The sequence below is a fragment of the Canis lupus genome, chromosome 15 (genome assembly GCF_003254725.2).
Source record: "Canis lupus dingo isolate Sandy chromosome 15, ASM325472v2, whole genome shotgun sequence".
Lineage (NCBI taxonomy): Eukaryota > Metazoa > Chordata > Mammalia > Carnivora > Canidae > Canis > Canis lupus.
In genome coordinates, this window is record NC_064257.1 from 1,096,963 (window position 1) to 1,119,267 (window position 22,305).

Sequence of the window (22,305 nt, forward strand, 5' to 3'; positions counted from 1 at the left end):
TAGCTAAGTTTTATGCATGTATTTCCTCCCTTACTAAACCATGAGCATCTTGAAGCCATATATGTCTCACAGTCATGCTCCTTCTCACTTTCATACCTTGCTTTTACCCTCCCTTCCTTTCCCCCTTACTTACACTGGTTTTTGGTTTATCTCTTCCACTTTATCATGCACACACATAAACATACACCTATGTATATACATAACTATACTGATACAGTATACATAGATTCTTTTTATTTGTAGAAGGATAATAAACCAATACAAGCAGATTATCATCTTAGTGGCTGATCGGATTTATAATTCAGAAAGGAAATTGGCAGCTGAGGTATAGAGTATTGATTTTTTCCAAATACCAATTCATGGAATGATTCTATCAGAATCACTTCGGGAAGGCGTGTGTATGTGTGTGTTTGGTGGGGCTGGTGGTAATTCTAAGGTTTTACTGAAGGCCTGCCAACTCATTTATTTTATACTTACGGATAGGGTTTAGAAATCTGTACTTTAAGAAATCATCCCTAATGGTGCCAACTAAACTTGAGAATTTCTGGTGGAGCACATGGGTTAGAATCAGAAATATCCAATACTATTCTTTGCAGTAGTACAAGTAGGAGATACTGAGGCCTAAACATAGATAGTGTGGTTATTAGGAAACAATCAGGAAATAGTAAAGCTCAGACTTCATTATGAAATAATACGGGGGTCAAAGGAGCTGGAGTTTTCAGACTTCTGCTTCTAGATATGATGGAATAGCTACTATTAGATTAGATTAATCCTTCTTTCTATCTACATAAAATACCACCATCCCCACTACCAATAAAAAAGAGGGGAAAGACACTAGAGAACAGAAAAGCCAGGACTTCAGGGGCGAAGATCCCAGGAAAAAGGGAAATACATTGAGATAAGCCATGTATATTTCCCTTGAGACATTTCTCCGTTCTCAATGCATGGCATAGAGGCTGAACAGAAAGCAGACACCTAGAGCAGTCGTTGGGCTAGGAAGATGAAAACTGGAGTTTGAAGCTATCAAACAGCCATGACTTGAGGACTGAGATCCTCGTGAATCTCAGTAGTGAGTTCAACTTCTTGCAAGTAATATTGACTTAAAGCATTTACTAATTCTAACTCATGTATTTGGGCTCAGGCATAGAAAAATGAAGTGGATTTTTCACTAAGATTTAAACAGTCTCAGAAGGAGGGAACAAAATTATTGTTCATGATCTTCAAGGAGGAGGGGATCTATGGTAAACCCTCCAGGCTTTCAAGTCAGTACCTCAAAAGGCTTCTGTGAGTAAGAGTAAACCAAAATAGACCAGCTTCAAATTGTTACTAGGGTGGTGGCTAATATTTTTCAACTTGCCAAAAGAAAACTAAATCCTTTATGGAAGAAATAACATCATCCTGAGTTTTTACAAATTTCCATAAGTAAGATTTCCCTTTCAGTCAAAAATTGTAGACATAATAGAAAACAGGACCAAATAAATAACAAGGGAATGGGTAAGGAAAGACAGCATAAACATATTACAAGTGATCTACTAGATACTGATTTTGAAATAACTAAGAAAATAGTTGAATCATGGAAAATTTATCAGCGAATTGGAATCTGTATGGAAGAATCAAGAGGAAACTCTAGAACTGAGAACGATAATAATTGAAATTAAGAATTTGATACGTGGGTCTAATAGCAGATTAGGTACACTAGAGGAGAGAATAGTAAACTGGAAGAACTGTCAGAAAATATGTAGATTGAAACACAAAGAAAAGCAATGTAAACACAGGAAAGCTTAAGAGATCAGTGGGAGAGAGGGGAAAAGGTCTAACAAACTTGTTATTAGGTTCAATGGAGAGGAAAAAGGAATGAAGAAACAATATATTAAAATTTTTAAACTGATGAAAGATAACACAGTACAGATTCTAGAACTTCTGAAAACCTAAAGAAGGATTAATCAAAAGAAAACCTTATCAGTCAAAATCAAGTTGCTGAAAAACAGAGATTAAAAAAAGTCTTAAAATTAGAGGCAAAACCAGGCAACTTCAAACAACAGTAAGCCAGGCACTGATTTCTGAATAGAAATGATTAAATGTTTAATGTTTAAACATTAAACAAAGACATGAGAATGAAATCTGTATAGTGCTGAAAGAAAATACTGCTAACCCAAGTTTCTACAATTAAAATTTCTGTGAAAAATTAAGGTTAAATAGATTTTTACAAAAACAAAATCAGAGAGAATACGTTACTAGTACACTAGTATTAAACAGCTAAAGGGAATTAATTTTTCAGATAGATGGAAATTATCCTGTGCTGAAAGAATGAAGGACACCAAAAAAGTATGTCTGTTTATAAAGCTAAGTATGTATTGACTGTTTACAATAGCAGTTCTGTTACATAGTACAATACCTTTGAGTCTAAAATAACTGTAGAAGTTAAAATACATGACAGTATTCAGGTAAGGCAGGAAGAAATATGATCGACCTTTGAACAATGTAGAGTTGAAGGATGCCAAGGCGCCCCCCCCCCCCCCCCGCACAGTTAAACACTTTCATAAAGCTTTTGACTTCCCCAAAACTTAACTAATAAATAGCCTACTGTTGACCAGAAGCCTTACTAATAACAAAATAGTTGATTAATACCTGTTTTGTATGTTATATACTGTTATTCTTACAATAAAGCTAAAGAAAGTGTTAAAATCTTAAGAGAAAAACATTTTTGCTGTACTGTCCTTTTTATTTATTTATTTTTAAAGATTTTAATTTATTCATTTGAGAGAGAGAGAGATAGCACCAGGATCCCAACTCCAGGATCCCAATCATGACCCAAGCCAAAGTCAGATACTCAACTGACTGAGCCACACAGGTACCCCTATTTATTTATATTTTTAAATCAAAGTCTTCACTCAACATGTGGCTTGAACTCACAACCCCAAGATCAAGAGTCGCGTGGTCTACCTACTGAGCCAGCCAGGTGCCCCAGTAACTGTGCTGTTTATTTTATTTTTATTTTTATTTTTATTTTTATTTTTATTTTATTTTATTTTATTTTATTTATTTTTTATTTTATTTTATTTTATTTTATTTTATTTTATTTTATTTTATTTATTTATTTTATTTTATTTTATTTTATTTATTTTATTTATTTTATTTTATTTATATATATTTTATTTTAAGGCAGGGAGGAGCAGGGGGAGAGGGAGAAAGAGTCTTAAGCACGCTCCATGTCCAACCCCGAGATCATGACCTGAACTGAAATTAAGAGTCAGACACTTAACCATCTGAGCTACCCAGGTTCCTCTGTACTATATTTATTGAAAAAATTCTGTATATACATGGACCCATGTGGTTCACATCCATGTTGTTAAGGATCAACTGTATACAGTTAAAGTCTCTGCATTGCATGGGAAGTACTAAAAGTATTAAGGCAAGAGCATGTTGTAATATTTAGGGCAGTGGTTCATCAACATATGTCACAATAACTAGAAGGGCTTGTTAAAACCCAGATTGCTGAGCCTCACCTGAGAATTTTTGGTTTAGTACATTGGATTGGAGTCTGAAAATTTGAATTTATTTCTTTTTTTTTTTATTTTTATTTTTTAATTTTTATTTATTTATCATAGTCACAGAGAGAGAGAGAGAGGCAGAGACACAGGCAGAGGGAGAAGCAGGCTCCATGCACCGGGAGCCTGATGGTGGGATTCAATCCTGGGTCTCTAGGATCGCGCCCTGGGCCAAAGGCAGGCGCCAAACCGCTGCGCTACCCAGGGATCCCCTCTTTTTTTTTTTTTTTTTTTAAAGATTTTATTTAAAGTAATCTCCACACCCTGTGTGGGGCTTGAACTCCCAACCCTGAGATTATGTTCCACTAACGAAGCCATCCAGGTGCCTCAAAGATTTTATTTTTTTAAGTAACTCTGCATCCAACATGGGGCTAGAATTCACAACCCTGAGATCAGGAGTCACATGCTTTACCACTTGATCCAGCCAGGTACCCCTGAAAATGTGAATTTCTAACAATACTCAGATATTCGTCATGTTATTGTTTGCTACAAGAATAGTAAGAGAATATAAGGAAAATAATAAATCCAAAAGGAGACAAGAAAGAAAAGAACAAAGAAGAGATAAGAAAACAGGAAAGCAAATATGTATTTAGATTGAACTATGTTAGGAAATAAATGTAAATGTATGAAATATTCCACTTAAAATTCAAAGATTGTCAGACTGTATATATATGTGTGTTTGTATGTGTTTATATATATATATAGAGAGAGAGAGAGAGAGAGATAGTGCACACGAGCAAGATTTTATTTATTTATTTTAGAGAGAAAGAGAGTGTGAGTTGGGAGAGGGAGCTAGAAAGAATATCAGGCAGAGTCCACACTGGGCACAGAGCCTGACATGGGTCTCAGTCTCACAAACCTGGAACATGACTTGAGTGGAAACCAAGAGTCAGACACTTAACTGACTAAGCCACCCAGGTGCCTTGCAAGAGATACATCTTTTATTTTATTTTTTTAAGATTTTATTTATTCCTGAAAGATACAGAGAGAGAGAGAGGCAGAGACACAGGCAGAGGGAGAAGCAGGCTCCATGCAGGGAGCCCGACGTGGGACTCGATCCCAGGTCTCCAGGATCACGCCCTGGGCTGAAGGCGGCGCTAAACCACTGAGCCACCAGGGCTGTCCAAGATACGTCTTTTAAAGGACAAGATACACTCCTGAAAACAAAGATACTTTATTATGAAAAAGGATCATTTCAATAAGAATACTAAATTTATATATGCCTCAAAAGCTGACAAAACTAAAAGGAGAAATGGATAAGTCATTATTGACCAAAGAGGAAGATTTTAACATATGTCTCTATAACTTGTAGAAGAAGCAGATCAAAATTAAAACATAAACAAATTCCACTAAAGATATAGAAGATTTGAACCAGGAAATTAGGAAGTTTGACTCATTTGGTGAGTCTCACACACACACACACACACACACACACACACACACACACAATATTACACTTAACAATTGCAGAATATACTTTTTCTTAAAACATTTATTTATTTTAGAGAAAGAGCAAGAAAGTGTGGAGGGGAGGGACAGAGGAGAGAGAGTCTCAAGCATACTCTGTGCTGAGTGTGGAGCCTGACTTGGCTTGATCTTACAATCCTGAGATCATGACGTGAGCCGAAACCAAGAGTCAGACACTCAACTGACTGCCCCCAGAATATACATTTTTTTGTGCACATAGAATATATACCAAAATTGATCATGTAATACTGATTTATGCTAGAACATAAAAGCAGTCTCAGCAAGTTTCAGAAGACCAACACCTTATAGTGCATATTTTTCAGCAGAGTGTAATTAAGGTAGAAATAATAGCAAATAGATGATCAGAAAATCCTCCAAAGTTTACAAAATTAAGCAGTATAGTTTATAAATAAACCAAGGACAAAGAAAGAATCCTAATAGAAATTAGTGAATACTTTGAATTGATGACCAACAGAAATATGAAACCCTGTGGAAGGAATGCAGTCAAAAGTATTAGCCTTAAATTTGTGTACCAGAAGAGAAGAAAGATTGAATATTAATGATTTAAGCATCTAGATAAAGAGCAAAACAAATCTGAAGAAGACAAAGATAATAAAAAATAAGTCAACAAACAAGAAGTTGGTTCTTTGTAAAGATTAATAAAGTTTCTGGCCAAAGTGGAATAACAGGGCCTAAATTTACTCCACTACTTGAAACAACTGACAAAATATATGAAACAGTGGATTTTAAGAGATTGGGCCATAGGACAGTGATCTGTGAGAAATTGTAAACAAACAAGGTCAACCCTAAAATTGTCCTAGCTTCCTGTCCGGACAAAGTTTCCAAGGCTCAGAGGTTTCCCTGAGTGGAACAAGTGGAGCTGGGAGATCATGGCATCCCCAAAGTGGCTAAAGTTCCCAGGGCAGGAGGATATTAGAGAGGAGAAAGCTGTACCAAAAGAAAATTGCAGTGATAGACTGAGGGTGCCATCCGATTCTTCAGTTGGGTATTTATCAGTGCAAGAGTAAGGAAGACTAGAGAAAGAATCACCTGCAAGTATTAGTGGGGAAAATTACTGCTACTCCTATAGGGCCAGGTATAGTGACTGTTCACACAGGAGTGAAATGCTTCATAATTCACAGGTCATTAAGTAAAGTATTCAAAGATTTTGCTTCAGTAGTAGAATAAAATTAGCCCTAGATTAAAATGCTGCTCTGGTCCTATCTACGTACCTTCAAAGCAAAACCCAGAAAGATTGATCTGTTTTTAGGTAATTCTACTTTTAAATTTTGATTTTAATTTTTTAGATGTAATTTAGAGACCATTGTAAAAAATACCCTTTTAAAGTTTATAATTAGTGGTTTTGTGTATATTCACCAGGGTGTGCAACCATTAACCAGCATATAATTCCAGAACATTTTCATCACCCCAGAAAGAGAAGCCTGTACCCATTACCATTGATCATTGATTCCCTTTTCTCTCCATTTCCTGTGACTATTAATTTACTTTCTAACTTTGTGAATTTGCCTAATCTGGACATTTCATATAAATGGAATCATATACATAATTTGTTACATCTTCTTTCACTAAACACATTTTCCAGGTTACTTCTTTCACTAAACACTTTTTCCAGGTTCAGCCGTATTATAGCATGTATCAATACTTTATTCCTGTGGTCGGATAGTTTAACTGTGTTCCAGAATAAAGGTCAAGAATGTGGGGTGACTGGGTATCTCAGTTGGTTAAGCATCTGCCTTCGGCCCAGGTCATGATCAGATCAAGCCCCACACTGGGCTCCCTGCTCAGTATGGAGTCTGCTTCTCCCTTTCCCTCAGCCACTACTCTTTGCTTATGCTCTGTCAAATAAATTTACGCCTTAAAAAAAAAAAAAAAAAAGCTCAAGAATGTTTATAGGAACACAAAAATATCCAGTGCTAAGCAATGTAAAATTCTCAGTGTTCTGGCATCCAATAAAAAATTACCAGGCTGGCAAAAAAGTAGTTAAAAAAATACATAATGAGAACATCAAAACTGACCCAGGAATAACACAGATGATAGAATTAGTATAAAACAGCAAACAATTACAAACCAAGATCTAGAAATAACCTATCAATGAATGAATGGGTGAGTAGATCTTAGATGTTCTCATCATAAAAAGGAAATGGCAATTATGTGAGGTGATGGAGGTGTTAAAGCTATGGTGGTATTTATTTTGCAGAATTTAAGTGTATCAAACAAACACATTGTATACCTTAAACTTATATGTTAATTATATCTCATAAAGCTGGAAAAAGCCCAGTTATTATAAATAATTGTGTTCCATGGAGGAGTAAAATGATAGGTTGAACATGTGTATAGACATTTGGAAGATATAATTTTTTAAATCCAAATCAGACTTCTTGGAGATAAAAATTATGTCTATTTGAAAAGTGAACTGGATGGAATTAACAGCAGATTAGACATTGTAGAAGGAAGGATTATTGAAGATTAGAGCAACAAAAGTTAGACAAAATAAAACATATGAAAAGACTAGAAAGTATATAGGATATTAGTATGCTGGGCTAACAACTAAGAAATCTGGATCTACAGAAAGGAATTAAGGACCAGAAATGGTAACTGTGGGCAAATATAAAGCTTTGGGTGTTTTGTTTGTTTGTCTGTTTGTTTTTAATTTAAAATCTCTTCATAAAAGACAATAAACTATTTAAAGCAAAAATACAAAAAATACATTGTGGGTGTAAAACATGTAGAAGTAAAATATAGGACAATAGTATTCAGGCAGGTAGAGGAGAAGGGAAGTGTTATGAAACAAATACTTTTTTTAAAGATTTTTTTAAAATTTATTTATGAGAGACACAGAAAGAGAGAGAAAGGCAGAGGAAGAAGCAGGCTCCACGCGGGGAGCCCAATGTGGGACTCGATCCCGGGTCTCCAGGATCATGCCCTGGGCTGAAGGCAGCACTAAACCGCTGAGCCACCCAGGCTGCCCCTGAAACAAATATTAAATAAACTTTGAAAAAGCAGGAACAAAGCTGTCATTCACAGATGACATGATTGTTTATATGGGAAATTCAAAAGAATCTACAGATAAACTCTTAGAATTAATAAATGATTTAAACAAGTTACTAGTTTAACAGCGATTTCCTTGGTGAAGCAGGAAAAATAGTTTAAGTTGTGACCTTTGAGTACATGTCTTAATATTCTGTATGATGAAATGGAAAGTATTCATAAAACACATGCTGAAGTACAGTGGTTGCTTCAAGGAAGAGCAACCTTCTTGTGTGGTTGTTTGAGTCGGATGTGGAGCTAGCTGCTTTTGTTCATGGATCATTGTACGTGAAAGAATAATAGACACTGATTATTCAGATTTCGGTATTTGGCAGATTTTTTTGATAATGAACAAAGTGAATTTGTTGCCTCAAGGAAAATAATTGACAGTATCCTTTGGCAATGATAAAATTTGAGCTTTTAAGCAAAAAATGGAAGTTTTAGAAAACTTTTATCCATCATAATGAGTCTAATAGACTTTAAAGACTTCTTTTTTTAAAGAAATCACTGGTAATGTTAGCAAGTGTGTTGTTTTAATGTTGTATAATGTTATATACAATGTATATTGTATATCCAATGTATAATGCATAATGTTATAAATTCATGCTTGGATGAATGATCCATTCAAAGTACAAGGTAGAACAGATGATTTTAATGTAACAGGAAAAATTGATGCGTTTTCAGATCCACATTGTAACTAATCTTTAAAAAATTGTGACTTGGCATATTTTGGGGAAGACCATTCACAATAATCTGAAAGCCTGTTAAAATATTCTTCCCTTTTCCAAATATATATATGTGTGATACTGGTTTTTCTTTGTATAGTTCCACCTAAACAGCTCGTTGCAGCAAATGGAATACAAAGTGGATAAGAGAATTTAGCTGATCCTGTTGAAAGCCAGGCATTGAGATTTACAAAAAATGTAAAACAAGGAAACTCTAATATTGTTTATTGAGAGAAAATATTTCTTTCTTTTTTCTTTTTTTTGGTAAGATTTTATTTATTTATTTGAGAGAGAGAGAGAGAGAAAACACGACCACGGGGAGAGACTGAGGGAACCAGATTCCCCACTGAGCAGGGAGTCTCATGTGGGGCTTGATCCCAGGACTCTGGGACCATGATCTGAGCCAAAGCTCAACTGACTGTGAGTCACCCAGGCGCCCCAGAAAATATTTCTCATGTTAACATTTAGTTGGGTTTATAATTGTTATTTTTAATTAATAAATTAAAATATGTTTTTAATATATAATGTGCCAATTATTATTTTGGGGGGTATATAATATGCCAATAATTAATAGATGTAACAGCACAAACAAAAGCTCCTTGACTTCAATTTTTAAGACTGCAAAATGTTCTGGGATCGAAGTTTGAGAACTGTTCCATGCTTTGTTCTAGATGGTGATTGTACAAGTATGCCCATTTTGTAATAAATTAGTCATTTGTGCACTTTATTATGTACATGTTAAATTTTAATAAAGATGTTTATCCTCTTTGCAGATAAAAAATAAGCTATTAAGATTTTGTCCAAGATTTCTTACTTGAGTGGTAGATAACTAAGCATGGATAGGAGAGAGTGTGAGTGGCTAAGAAAATTACCATAGGGTGCTTGTAATTTTTTGAGCTAGGAGACCATAAGCTTGATTTTTTTTTTTTTTTTAATATTCTTTTCCCTAATTAGTTTGTAGGCATGTTATTCTAGCTGATGTGAATGGGGGACAGTTTCGTTTTGCCTTCAGTATAGCGGGATACATGCCTAGTTTTCTACATAGTTGGTCTCTTTTGGCAAATGTGACTCCATTTTTAGCACAAACGGTGATAGCTCAGTTGGTTAAGTCAGTAAATATTTATTAATTGTATACTGAATAGAAAGCACTGTGTTGGTTATGATTACTTACTGGGGACTCGAGCTAACAGTCTAGTAGTGGATAAAAATTAGTTATACCATAAAGCTAAATATATTGTACCCACGGAAATAGGAACATAGAAAGGAAAGTTGGTTGTACCATCTGAATTGAACCTTGAAGGATAAATAGGCTATCTGTTCTAAACTTTTGTTTGTTTCTAATTTAAGATTCTAATGTTAATACTGATAAAAATCTTCAGGAATGCCCAGCCTGCTTCTGGTTAACCATTGTTAACAGTTTGATTTATAGTTCTTGGCATCTGATATGTATGTTAGAATTTTTTTTTAAGGTTTATTTTAGAGTGAGAGCATGAGGGGGGGAGGGGCAAAGGGAGAGGAAGAGAGAGAATCTCAAGTAGACTCTGCACTGAGTATGGAGCCCGACATGGTGCTCAATCCCACAACCCTGAGATCATGACCTGAGCCCAAACTAAGTCAGATGCTTAACCAATGGAGCCACATTATTATCTATCTATGGTTTTGCAGGTATGTTGGATAGTTGAGTGTCCAGTTTTCAGTAATATAACTATAATGCCTATGATTCTTAAAAATTCCTTTTTTGTGTTCTTTTGTCAATGCCTTTTTTTTTTTTTTTAAAGATTTTATTTATTCATAAGACACACAGAGAGGTAGAGACAAGGCAGAGGGAGAAGCAGGCTCTCTGCATGGAGTCTGATGCAGGACTCCATCCCAGGACCCTGGGACCACACCCTGAGCTGAAGGCAGATGCTCAACCACTGAGCCACCCAGGCATCCCTCGATGCCTAAATATTTTAATAAAAGAGAATAACAGTGCTGCTTAACACCTGAGTAAAAATAAGTTTGTACATTGTAGAAATATTTAACAGTGAAAACCTTTAATCCCCTTATTAAATGTTGATGAACTAATTACACCTGGTAGTATATTGAGTTTATGTGCTTCTGGATAAGATATTTTTCAGTTTGAGAGTAATTATTTCATGGCGAACGTGGCATTAGCAGTGAAGGGCATGGAGTTGCAGTAGGTAAGCACCAAAGGAAAGACCACTAACGTTTTGTCTTCTTGCCATATACCATCCTAATTGGGTTTTTTTTGTGGAGTTGCTTAGAAAGAACTCTATACAGTGAGAACTACTTATGCAAATGTTTTTCTTTTCTAGGTAACTTTGTACAACACCGATCAGGATGGTAGTGATAGCCCACGCAGTAGCCTTAACAACAGTCTCTCAGACCAGAGTTTGGCATCTGTTAATTTGAACAGTGTTGGCAGTGTGCATAGTTATACACCGGTAAGTCTTGGTGAAGTTAATAACTTCTTTGCTGAGAACTCCTTTAGTGCTTAAAAATAAGCCAAATGTTATTGAAGTATAAATGAAAAAGTGAAGATGTGTGTATTTTTCGCTAATCAGTTTATTTAGGTTGGATAAGTAGATTCCTACCTTGATAATATTTTAATTGTACTTATATTTTACCAGATTAGATACAAATATGTGGTTATACTATGTTTTTGTTTTATCATTTTGGTTTACTTTATCTGTTCTGTGAGTGAAACACAGTGTTCTGTGAAAAGTAATTGGAATAGGAGAAAAGTTGTACTTTAGTCTAACAAAGCTATATTTGATGATACGTCATAGTCCTTGGTAAAAGAAATTAGAGAATGTTTATATTACCATGTTTTCCAGCTGTAGATGTGAGAAGGGAATTCTACAAACTTCAGAAGTTAGGACAACTTGGTACTCCATTGTTAACCAGCCGTATATTTTTAATTTTGGTCTGGAAAACAAAGCTATACTATAAAGGGATCTGTGTGTGCTGATTTTGTTACCTATTATAAGAACATGACCCTTGTGTTATCTGATACCTCTTTTCAAATCATCTGGCAACTGTCCTCCCTAGAAGATAGAACAGAGCTCAGGAGCCATACACTGCACTGTTCATTGGTTTCAATTTGATCTCACCAGTTCCCCCCCTGTTCCCGGATGAGTAAATAGATAAAACCTTACACAGGACAAAGATATATAGGGGACGGGAACCTTAAATAAGAAAGTAACACAAGGGAAACCAAAAAATGAGAGGGGAGAATTAAAATTCACATTGAATGTATGAAAAGAAAAGGTGGCTCAGCAAAACTGTTATCAGTGCTCTGGAGGAAAGAAACTAAAATATTCTACATTCTGAAAATATTCAGAATGTAGAAGTTACAGATAAAGGAATAACAGTTATGTACAAGAAGATAATAGATCTGGAGAATTGAGAATTACAGGTGTCCCTGAAGAAGAAGCTAGCTAGAATAGTTGGCGCAGAAGCAGTTTTCAGAAGAAATAGAGATTATAAAAGGGTTACTGAGTTGTAGGAAAAGTTAATGGAGGAAAACCTGTCCCTGGACACATCATGATAAATTTTAAAATTTCCAAAATTATCACCCATATAAATACTAGATATAAGTTAGATACATTCAGGGAAACACAAATCATGCTTCTATGATGCTAAGTACCGGAGGATTAATGGAATAATACTTTATGTAGAATTTTGAGGGAATAGGTTTGGATTTATAAATATTATGTCCAGCCAAATTTGCATTCATATATGAAGAGAGATATTCTTTGATATGCAGAGCTTAAAAAGCTTCCTGCCTTTGCTTTCATGTGCCCTTCCTGAAAAACATTGCTGATCAGAAGGTAAACTAAATTAAAGCAGTCAGTAATGATGAAATCATAATATCAGAGGACTAGTTGGAGCATTGAAGCAAACTAAGCAAAGATTTAATAATTTTTAAAATGTTTTTTAAATAATATAAATGTGGAGAATCTTGACACCAAGAGTGTCCAGTATTACAAAATATAATAAAAAGAAAAAATTATATTTGTAGAACGAGGTGACACAAGAAAGAACAGGTCTATTATGCCAGTACACATAGGAAGGTTAAACTTTCCTGTGCAAAGCTAGGCATCATATACTGTGCATTTTCCTTTAACAAGACATCAAGTAGTCATCAAACGCTCTGTAAGCAACAGGACAGTGCCAGCTGCTGGTTGGGCTTGCCACATGTTTATGGATTGATCCTTTGAGGACACAGTGACCCCCAAGTGCACAGAGACAGTGTTACTACTTATGTATAAACCAGATTTGTATGGTGCCATCTCCCCACATCCACAAGATGACACCAAACTGGAGGAACCAGATGACAAACTCCACAAGTGGTGGGTCCCTGTAAAGGAGGAATGGATTCCAAACTGCAGCTAAGCAGTTGTATGACTCACAGCTATACCTAGAAGTAAAGTAGAAAGTCCCCTGCCTCACTGGAAATAGGGAGGCACATGAGAAACTGTCTTTAATAAGAATTTGCTCCTCATAAGACCACTCACATTCCGTGTTCCAGGATAATCACCAAGGCTTAGGTCATCCTGCCATTTGAGCGTTGCTTCCAGTCGCCTCTGTGGAGACGTGTAAGGTCACCAGAATGCCAGTGGTGGAGTCATTCCCCTACTCAAAATTCATATTTTTTTCTGTTATTGCAGACTTCTTATGAGCATCATTTTGAATGGCTGCATAAATTTACAGTGACTGTTCATATTTTAATTTCTCAAAGCACTAAAACAAAACAAAACAAAAAGGCAGTTTACCACCCCTTGATAAAATCTTTAAGAGATATAGCTGATCTTTTTTTATTTTTAGTTGTGCTACCTTTGGTGATAATTCTTATTTTTTTAGTTGTTAATGATGGTTTTTTTTTCTTTGCCTAGCTCAAAGCCATGCTATATTGTTTTTCTTAGAATCTTCTTTATATGTTACATTTCTCTTTACCTGTTACATTTTTCATTTCCCTTTAATTTCATTTGAAAAATGTTTTTCTCTAGAAATGAAAGTTAGGTGTGTTGAAGCTCCTTGCTGCTTTGGGCAGCACCATACTACCTGACTCACAGTAGTAACAGTATTTGAGCTTAAATACTAAAGATTACTTGAATAAATGAATGAAAATGTTAGTAATATCATAGTAGAGTTTGAGATGAAATTGCTTCAGTAGAAATGAAGATATAGATTGTACAGAAGCTGGAAGGGTTCCAGGCCTAGCCTATTATTTAGTTGTATGGTGTTGGGAAGGTCATTTAAATTCTTTGAACTCTTTCCTTTCTTCTCTGAAATGTGGGGGTTGGATTAGATTTCTGTGGATCTTCAAAATCCAGGGTAACGATTTTGTGGTCTTGTCCTTCATGTGTACCCAGCTTAACAGAGGATGGGAAAGTCAAAGATAGGGACATTATTTCCTTTGGATTCTAGAATCTATTCTGATATTTTCAGTTATTTATTTTATGTAACGGACCAATTCTTATATATATAGCTACTAAATTAGTAGTATTTTCTTTTAATGTTAGGTGACAAACCATCCAGAACCAGTCTCTCAGTCATTAACTCCTCAACAGCAACCACAGTACAACCTTCCAGAACGAGACAAACAACTACTTTTCTCAGAATATAATTTTGAAGATCTCAGTGCCTCATTTCGGAGCCTTTATAAGTCAGTTTTTGAGCAGTCACTTAGTCAACAAGGTGAGTTTTCTTGGGGGTGGGGGTTTTTGTTTTACTAAGGTATAATTGACATACATAACCTATTAATTTCAAGTGGAGTTTTTAAAATACTATTTGGTAAAGTATTTTTATTGAAAAATGTTAAGAATTATTTTCACATAGCAGCTGTTAAATTTCTTGAATCATGAACCGTATCATCATAGTCACAATTGAATATTCTTTGTGCCTTTACTATATCCTGTATATATTTGTATAATAGCACAAAAATGCATACACCTACTTCACTTACTAGTGGTATCCTGGAATAGCGCATGTTGAAGAATTCTGACACTGCATCTGTACCATGGTTAGATTAGTTAGCCTGGAAAGACTGCGATGGTTAATTAGTGATGTCTAGCATGTGAAGTGTTTGAGTGGTAAATGTTGCACCACGGGAATAGACGTGCTTTTCTTGTCTTTACTGTTATTAGCACAGACATAGCTGGTGGTATGTGGTAGCACCAAATTTGCAATTTCATGTATGGCACTTACAAGTGAACTTACTGATTAGTGGTAAGCTGTGGGTCACTATTTTATACAACATCCTTAAATTTTATTTTAAAAACAGTTTGGAGGGGTAGCTGAATGGCTCAGTCAGTGAGTTATGTGACTCTTATTTTGGCTCAGGCCTTAATTCTCAGGGTTATGAATGCAGGCCCTGTATTGGCTCCATGTCCAGCATGGAGCCAACTTTAAAAAAAGAAAAAATTGGTATTGAAAATGTTGGTTTAGGTCATTTCTGAGTTCCTTTTTACAATGCTAGGACTTTATTAGACATGGATAATGAAATAACTGCTTTCTTTCATCTGACTTGTAAGAACCCTATAAATTCCCTTCAAATGATAGTTTTCCAGGGCCAAGACAAGAACTTTTATTAACTCTTCTACGTATAAAACCTTAATTTATTAGTTAAGATTATCTTACAATATACTTCAATATAACTTTACTGTTAATGGGCAATGTGAGAATAATATTTTCATTTAAAAGATTTGATTCTTTTATTAATGGTAACTGTGCTATAGGATTTTCTTTTTCATTTAATAAAATCCATTGTTTTGATTCAGTAAAACATTGTATGTGACATCCCTTTGGGATTTGAAAATAGCCTAGTTATGTTGGATCAAATATTCTAATAAGATTTATTAAAATGAGTGTCCACCTGCAAACCAAAAGTACATTTTTAACATTAGTCTCTTCTGGCCTAATCATCAGTATCATCCTAACAGCTAACATTTACTGAACTAATCCTCACCTTCCACTTGCACCATGGCATTTAATCCTCACAATAATTCTGTGAAATAGATATATCCATACCCATCTATAATTAAGGTAATTGTGACTTACAGAGGTTAATAACTTTCCAGCATTAGCAGGTGTGCAGATGGCAGTACAAAGACTTTAATCCTTACTTTCTGGTGTTATAAATTATGCATTCTTAACTCCTAAACTGTATGGTCTAAAGAATATTCCAGCTGAATGAAAAAGCACTGAAGATGGCTGTTTTGTTTTGCTTAGTCTTAAGAATTCTGGCCACCTTTGACTTAAAAGTTTTTGGAGTTGTCCAAGAAGGAGTTCAGAAATAACTGTGCCTTATTTCTCTCCTCTACCTCTCTCAAATTCTTGGTCTTCACTCCTGTAGAGAACTATCCTGAATGTGACCCAACACCTTTCCCACTTTCCCCCTAAATTTACTTAGTCTTTCAAGATTTCAGTTCACATACTGCCTTTGCTTTCTTCCTTTCTTTTCTATCTCTTCTTTCTTTCTTTTTTTCTATTTCTTTTTCTTTTTCGTCTTCTTTCTGAGAGGGAGAAGGAGGGGAGAGTGTCGACTCTTTCTTTCTGTCTTTCTTTCTTTCTTTTCTTTTCTTTTCTTTTCTTTTCTTTCTTTTCTTTCTTTTCTTTCTGATTTTATTTATTCATGATATATATATAGAGGGGGTGGGGTGGGGCAGAGACACAGGCAGAGGGAGAAGCAGGCTCCACACAGGGAGCCCGACGTGGGACTCGATCCCGGGTCTCCAGGATCGCGCCCTGGGCCAAAGCCCAGGCACCAAACCACTGAGCCACCCAGGGATCCCCAGTGTCGACACTTCTTAAGCTGAGTCAGCATTGCTTCCTGATATGTATATCTTTGCTCTGTAAATAATTTTGTAAATGTCTGCCATAAAATGTAACTGAAATCTGACTCAGAATGTTTTTGCTTTCTCTGTGTCTAGGTTTGATGACCATCCCTTCTGAATCTTCCCAGCAGTCCCACACCTCGTGTTCGTATCAGCACTCTCCTAGCAGCACAGTGAGCTCTCACCCACACAGCAACCAAAGCAGTCTGTCCAACAATCATGGCGGTGGCCTCAGCACCACGGGCAGTAATTCGGTTGCACAAGTCTCACTGCCCCACTCCCAGATGCACACACAGCCGTCTCCACATCCGTCCCATCGACCGCATGGTTTACCACAGCATCCACAGCGTCCCCAGCACCCAGCATCGCACCCGCAGCAGCACAGCCAGCTCCAGCCCCCTCACCCCCAGCACCCCTCTCCACATCAACACATACAGCACCATCCGAACCATCAGCATCAGACGTTAACACATCAGGCACCCCCAACCCCACAACAGGTATCCTGTAATTCTGGTAAGTTGGTGTCTCCTGACTCGTGTTTGACTGTGAATTAGGATCTGTTCTTTGTTATATGAGGCTTATGTATATTTACTCCTGAAATCCTTCTCATCTGTCTTCTTTTGTGCTTCCTTGTTGTAACCCTGTAGTTGTAACTCATTCAGTCCTTACATTGATCTGGAGATTTTCTTGATTAAAATTTACCATGACAACATAGGCAAACTGACCAACCCTTGTAGGTTTTGGTTTAGACTCTCATTTGTCCTTCTGGAAAACCAGTGTTTTAGTGAGCATTTCAAAGAATGGGATACACAGTATATCTGCAATCTAGTATGATTCAGTGTGGTATAGAAGAAAGTATATAGGTTATGTCAGAAAAAACATATCTAAATTCTCATTATGACTCTTATGACCTTTCGTGCATTACTTCTTTTAGTCTCATTATTTCCTCATCTATAAAAATGGAACTAAAATACCGCGGTATACAGTGTTGTTATGAGGATTGCATTGAGAATACAAATAGGAAATGCCTCTGCTGGTACCTTGCCTTTAAGTATTCAGAGAATGTTCCCACTCTTCCTTTCTTTGCTTATTGCTGCCAAGTATCTCATTTTAGAGATATAGATTGCAAAGGAAGAAAATATTCTTCATATCCTGGTTTTTAAAAACTCTATTGCTCCTAAGATAGGTCTTGATGGTTTCTGGTGAGATGCTGAATTCACATTGCTCACAGCCCACGCATCTGCACTGCAGAACTCCCAGGGATGCCCCCGACATAGACTACAAGGTGAATGGGGCCCTTTGGAGTTGTACAGAGTACAGATCCTTCCCATAGCTTGCCTGGCTATCCATTTAGCAACCAAATCACTGATGAGATTTTTTATCTTGGAGGGACAATTTCTATATGCTAGATAGTGCTACTTCTTAACAATTAAAAATTGATCATTATTTCAGGCAATTAAACTACTGTCAGGGAAATGATCTTTAGATAGGGCACACTGTCTCTTATATTCTGACTTTGCTATAAAGCTTAAGTTTTTCTGAAACTGTTGCCCTTTTTTTTTTTTTTATTTTGAGGAAAATCATATAAGGTTCAAAAAATGCGTATCAGGGTACTTCAAATTTAGTAAATTCCTTTTCATAATTTATTTTGTTTTCCCAGTTAATAATTCTAAGGGAGAAAAATAATAATTCTAAGAAGGTTCTAGAATAAAGTTGAAAATTGGGTATAATTCTTGATAATGATGAGTCCCCAAAAACGGCTTGAAATTATTATAGGTCTATGCATAGAGAAAAGTATAAGTAGTGCCCTCTTTTCTTAGTGTTAGTCACTATTGTTGACTTAAAAAATTTTTTTTTTTTTTACTGAAGTATAGTTAACGCACAATGTTAGGTTAGTTTCAGATGTACAGCATAGTGATTCGGCAACTCTGTATGTTATGCTGTGTTCACAAGTGTAGCTACTATCTGTCACCATACAATACTATTAAAATACCACTGACTTTATTTCTTACGCTGTACCTTCCACATCTATGACTTACTCATTCCGTTGCTGGAATCCTGTACCTTCCACTCCATTTCACCCATTTTGCTCATCCCCCCTCCCCCCCCATCCACATGTTCTATGTATTTAAAAATGGAGCTGTTTCTTTTGTTTTGTTTTCAGATTCTACATGTAAATGAGATCATATGATACTTGGCTTTTTCTGATTTATTTCAGTTATACTACTGCCTCCTTTTTTAATGTCAGTACACTCTTCAAAAAGTTAAGTTTGTTCTTAATATGATTTTAAGGATTGACTAATGATTGTAAAGATTTGGTGTCAGTAGAAGTCTGTAATGCTCTGGTCATGGCTTCTATTAATTCTACTGATTGCCAGGGGAGAAAAAAGTACTATTACCACTGAAAACAATCCATCATCATGTGTTCTTAGTGGCCTGTTGCTATACCAGAGGTAGCTTGCCAGAGAAGGAAAATAGCCTTTCACCTGGAGGAGTTAGGAATTGTCTTTAATAGGGAAGGAATGGAAGAAACTAACAGTTGTTTGAGTTCCCATTGTGTGATAGGCAATTCAGATACATTATCTCCTATTGTCCTCTCAAAGCAACTATAAATTACCACATTTAATAGATAGGAAAAGTGTAACTCAAAGAAGTTTAACAGCTTGCCTTAAGATCAGAGCTAATAAGCATTAGAATTGGAATTTATATCTTGGCCTATCAGGACTTCAAAGACTATAACACCAGTAATTCCAAAAGGACTAAATCAGTAAACATTTACTGAGTGGGTCTTGCAGAGATTGCTTTGTGTTGCCATGTTAGCATTTATTATAGGTCATGGACATGAAAGTCTCATAGACTTGAATGTGGCATTACTTACTTTTCCCCAACAAAGTTCTAGTTATGAGTTGCCCTGGGGGCAGAGTCATGTTGTCTCTGGTTCATTGTTTATTTGAAAAAAATCCATAATTGGTTATTTTGTAAACCAAATAACCAGTAGTTGATACAGTTATCTGTGATGTAGCAAAAAATCCTTTTTATTAGTTCTTACCTTTATCCATCCAGTGGTGATTCTGATAACAGAATAATTTCTGATGCAGTGACTAAATGGAGGATTTTCTTCATCTACTCAGCACTGTCACTGAGTGCAGCTCTAGCCCCATGCCCCTGAGTGGTGACCACTTTGCTGACATATAGACTGTGGAGTCTTAACCCTCCTGATGATACTACAATCAGAGGATACTATTCCTGACTAGCCTTGGTTTGGATTCATCAACATTTCTTACAGATGTCTCAGTCCTTTCTTTGCTACTTTGCCAGGAAGACTGCTAAGGCATTTCTTTCTGTCAGGGTTGCCTTATAAGAAATTTGTCCTCTTGCTATACAATCTATTGTATAACAATTGTATAATTGCTATACAATTTGCCTCTCTTAAGTCAGTGCTTTAATATACTGTGTGTTACTTCTAAATGTGAACTTGCCTCTGAGTTACAAAGAACATATTTCTTAATGTCATAACAAGACAGGAAAATGGACTTCATATAGTAAGGAGGGAGGATATATTGATTTGCCTGACTTGCCCTGCCTGTCATTCATTTGTACTGTACAAATGTAAAGAGCAGTAATCAAGTTTGACATTATAAGGTGATAGGGCAGTTTGTAAGCTGTCAGACTGGGGCTTAGAAGCACCAGGTTCAAGGTTTAGATTCATCATAGTAACCTTGCTAAGTTATGCCACCTCTCTTGGTTCAGTTTCTTTTTATTTATAAAATAAAGAGAAATAAGACTCCTCTGCCTGTTTCACAGAGACGATTGCCCCAACATATGACATCAACACATGATATGATGGATGTGAATCACTCATAAAACTGGATGGAATAAGCCCAGCTCATTGTCTTCCCCCTACCATATACTTCAGACTTTCACTACCCAAGATTTATGTAGTATTGTCAATATTATTTTTGTAGGTGTTTCAAATGACTGGTATGCAACACTTGACATGCTAAAAGAAAGTTGTCGAATTGCCAGCAGTGTTAATTGGTCAGATGTAGACCTTTCACAGTTCCAAGGTAAGTGTGGGTTCTTTCTGACATAGAACCAAAAATACATGATCCTGTTTACTCTCATAGGGATGGTTCTTTGTAGTAAAGTATCTCCTTATATAGTGTTTCTTTTGCAGTTGATAGTATGCTTAAAAAACAACACTGCAAAATTCATGATTAAGTCAGTCAGTAGATGTAGCAGAGGATCAGAGGTAAGAGTTCTGAAAGAAGTGTGGCCACATTTAGAAGTAATTAAGCTTTGAATAATTTTTAAATGTCATTCTTCATTGCACAGTTAATCATTACCAGTGGAAATTTTGAGGGCTGGAAAAAAAAATTGTGTCTTGTTATATTCCTTGCAATGCTTGCAGAACAAACTGTGCTATTTCTAATACTTTTCTCATAGGTTTGATGGAGAGTATGAGACAGGCAGATCTCAAGAACTGGTCTTTGGATCAGGTTCAATTTGCTGATCTCTGTTCTTCTCTTAATCAATTCTTTACACAAACTGGCCTTATCCACTCACAAAGTAATGTTCAGCAAAATGTTTGTCACGGTGCAATGCATCCAACAAAACCTTCCCAACACATTGGAACAGGTATGGGTTTAATTATCTTCCTGATTGTCTTTCTCATTTGTGTGAAATTTAGTGAGACAGCTTGGTATGTTGTTAGTATGATAGTGATCCATTTACATCTTTTCATTTCTAAGAAATGCAATGAAATAAAATAATTTATATATTAAAGATATGTTTAAAAAGTTGAGATAAGGAGACTTTTGTCATGAACTATATGATTATTGTTTACAGTTGACTGTGATCTTTAACCTTTTAAGTTCAAACAAGAATTAAGTGTTTTAAAGATATATACAATTTTATAAGAACATAGTCTTGAAGTTATATCTATTTAAACTTGTGGAGACTTGCAGTGAAAATCAGCATGTCTTATTTTATATATCTTCTAAGAATGTTAAGATTAAAATTCAAAGCTTCAAGTAAAGAGTACAGTAATGGTAAATTGTCTCGGTGTTTTACTCTGTACTTGAAATTCATGCTTTGTGTTTTTCACCTAACTTTCTTCTTTTTCTCTTTACCCTTGTAGCCATCTATTTTACTCTAATTGCAGCACCTTTTCATTCTGTAGATGTTTAATATTCAGGTGCTTTCTTTGTTTATTTTCTTGCAACCTTTTATCTCCAAGTTGACTTATTTTCTGTTCATTATTTTTGGTTTTACATTTGATGCATTTTTAAGTCTCTTTTCTATCCTGTGGCTTTCTTCAACCATTATCCTAGCTTATTTCACATATTTGGTCTTTCCATATTCTCAAGATCCCCAGCCATGCTATAGCATTCTTTTCATGTGAAATCTTTATTTCTGTGTCTTTTTTATTTTATTTTTTTAAGATTTATTTATTCTAGAGAAAGCGAGAGTGCATGTGGGGGCGGGGGGGTGGGAGCAGAAGAAGAGGGAGAATCTGAAGCAGACTCTCTGCTGAGCATGGAGCCCAATCTGGGCCTCGATCCCACAACCCTGAGATCATGCCCTGAGCCGAAATCAAGAGTCGGGCATTGAACTGACGAAGGTACCTAGGCAGCTTTCTGTGTCTTTTGATAGAAATCTTCCATCATCTTT

General features: G+C 35.8%; 1 protein-coding gene across 6 annotated transcripts in view; it reads left to right on the forward strand.

Moving 5' to 3' along the window:
* FOXJ3 (forkhead box J3) overlaps positions 1 to 22,305 on the forward strand; it is a 141,746-nt gene that overhangs the window by 106,724 nt on the left and 12,717 nt on the right. For all 6 annotated transcript variants that reach the window (XM_025419712.3, XM_035698751.2, XM_025419707.3 and 3 more), the window contains 5 exons: positions 11,107 to 11,235; positions 14,320 to 14,494; positions 16,729 to 17,145; positions 20,598 to 20,699; positions 21,079 to 21,270. In XM_025419712.3, coding sequence (XP_025275497.2) covers positions 11,107 to 11,235; positions 14,320 to 14,494; positions 16,729 to 17,145; positions 20,598 to 20,699; positions 21,079 to 21,270 — 1,015 coding nt within the window. The remainder of the gene's footprint in view (positions 1 to 11,106; positions 11,236 to 14,319; positions 14,495 to 16,728; positions 17,146 to 20,597; positions 20,700 to 21,078; positions 21,271 to 22,305) is intronic.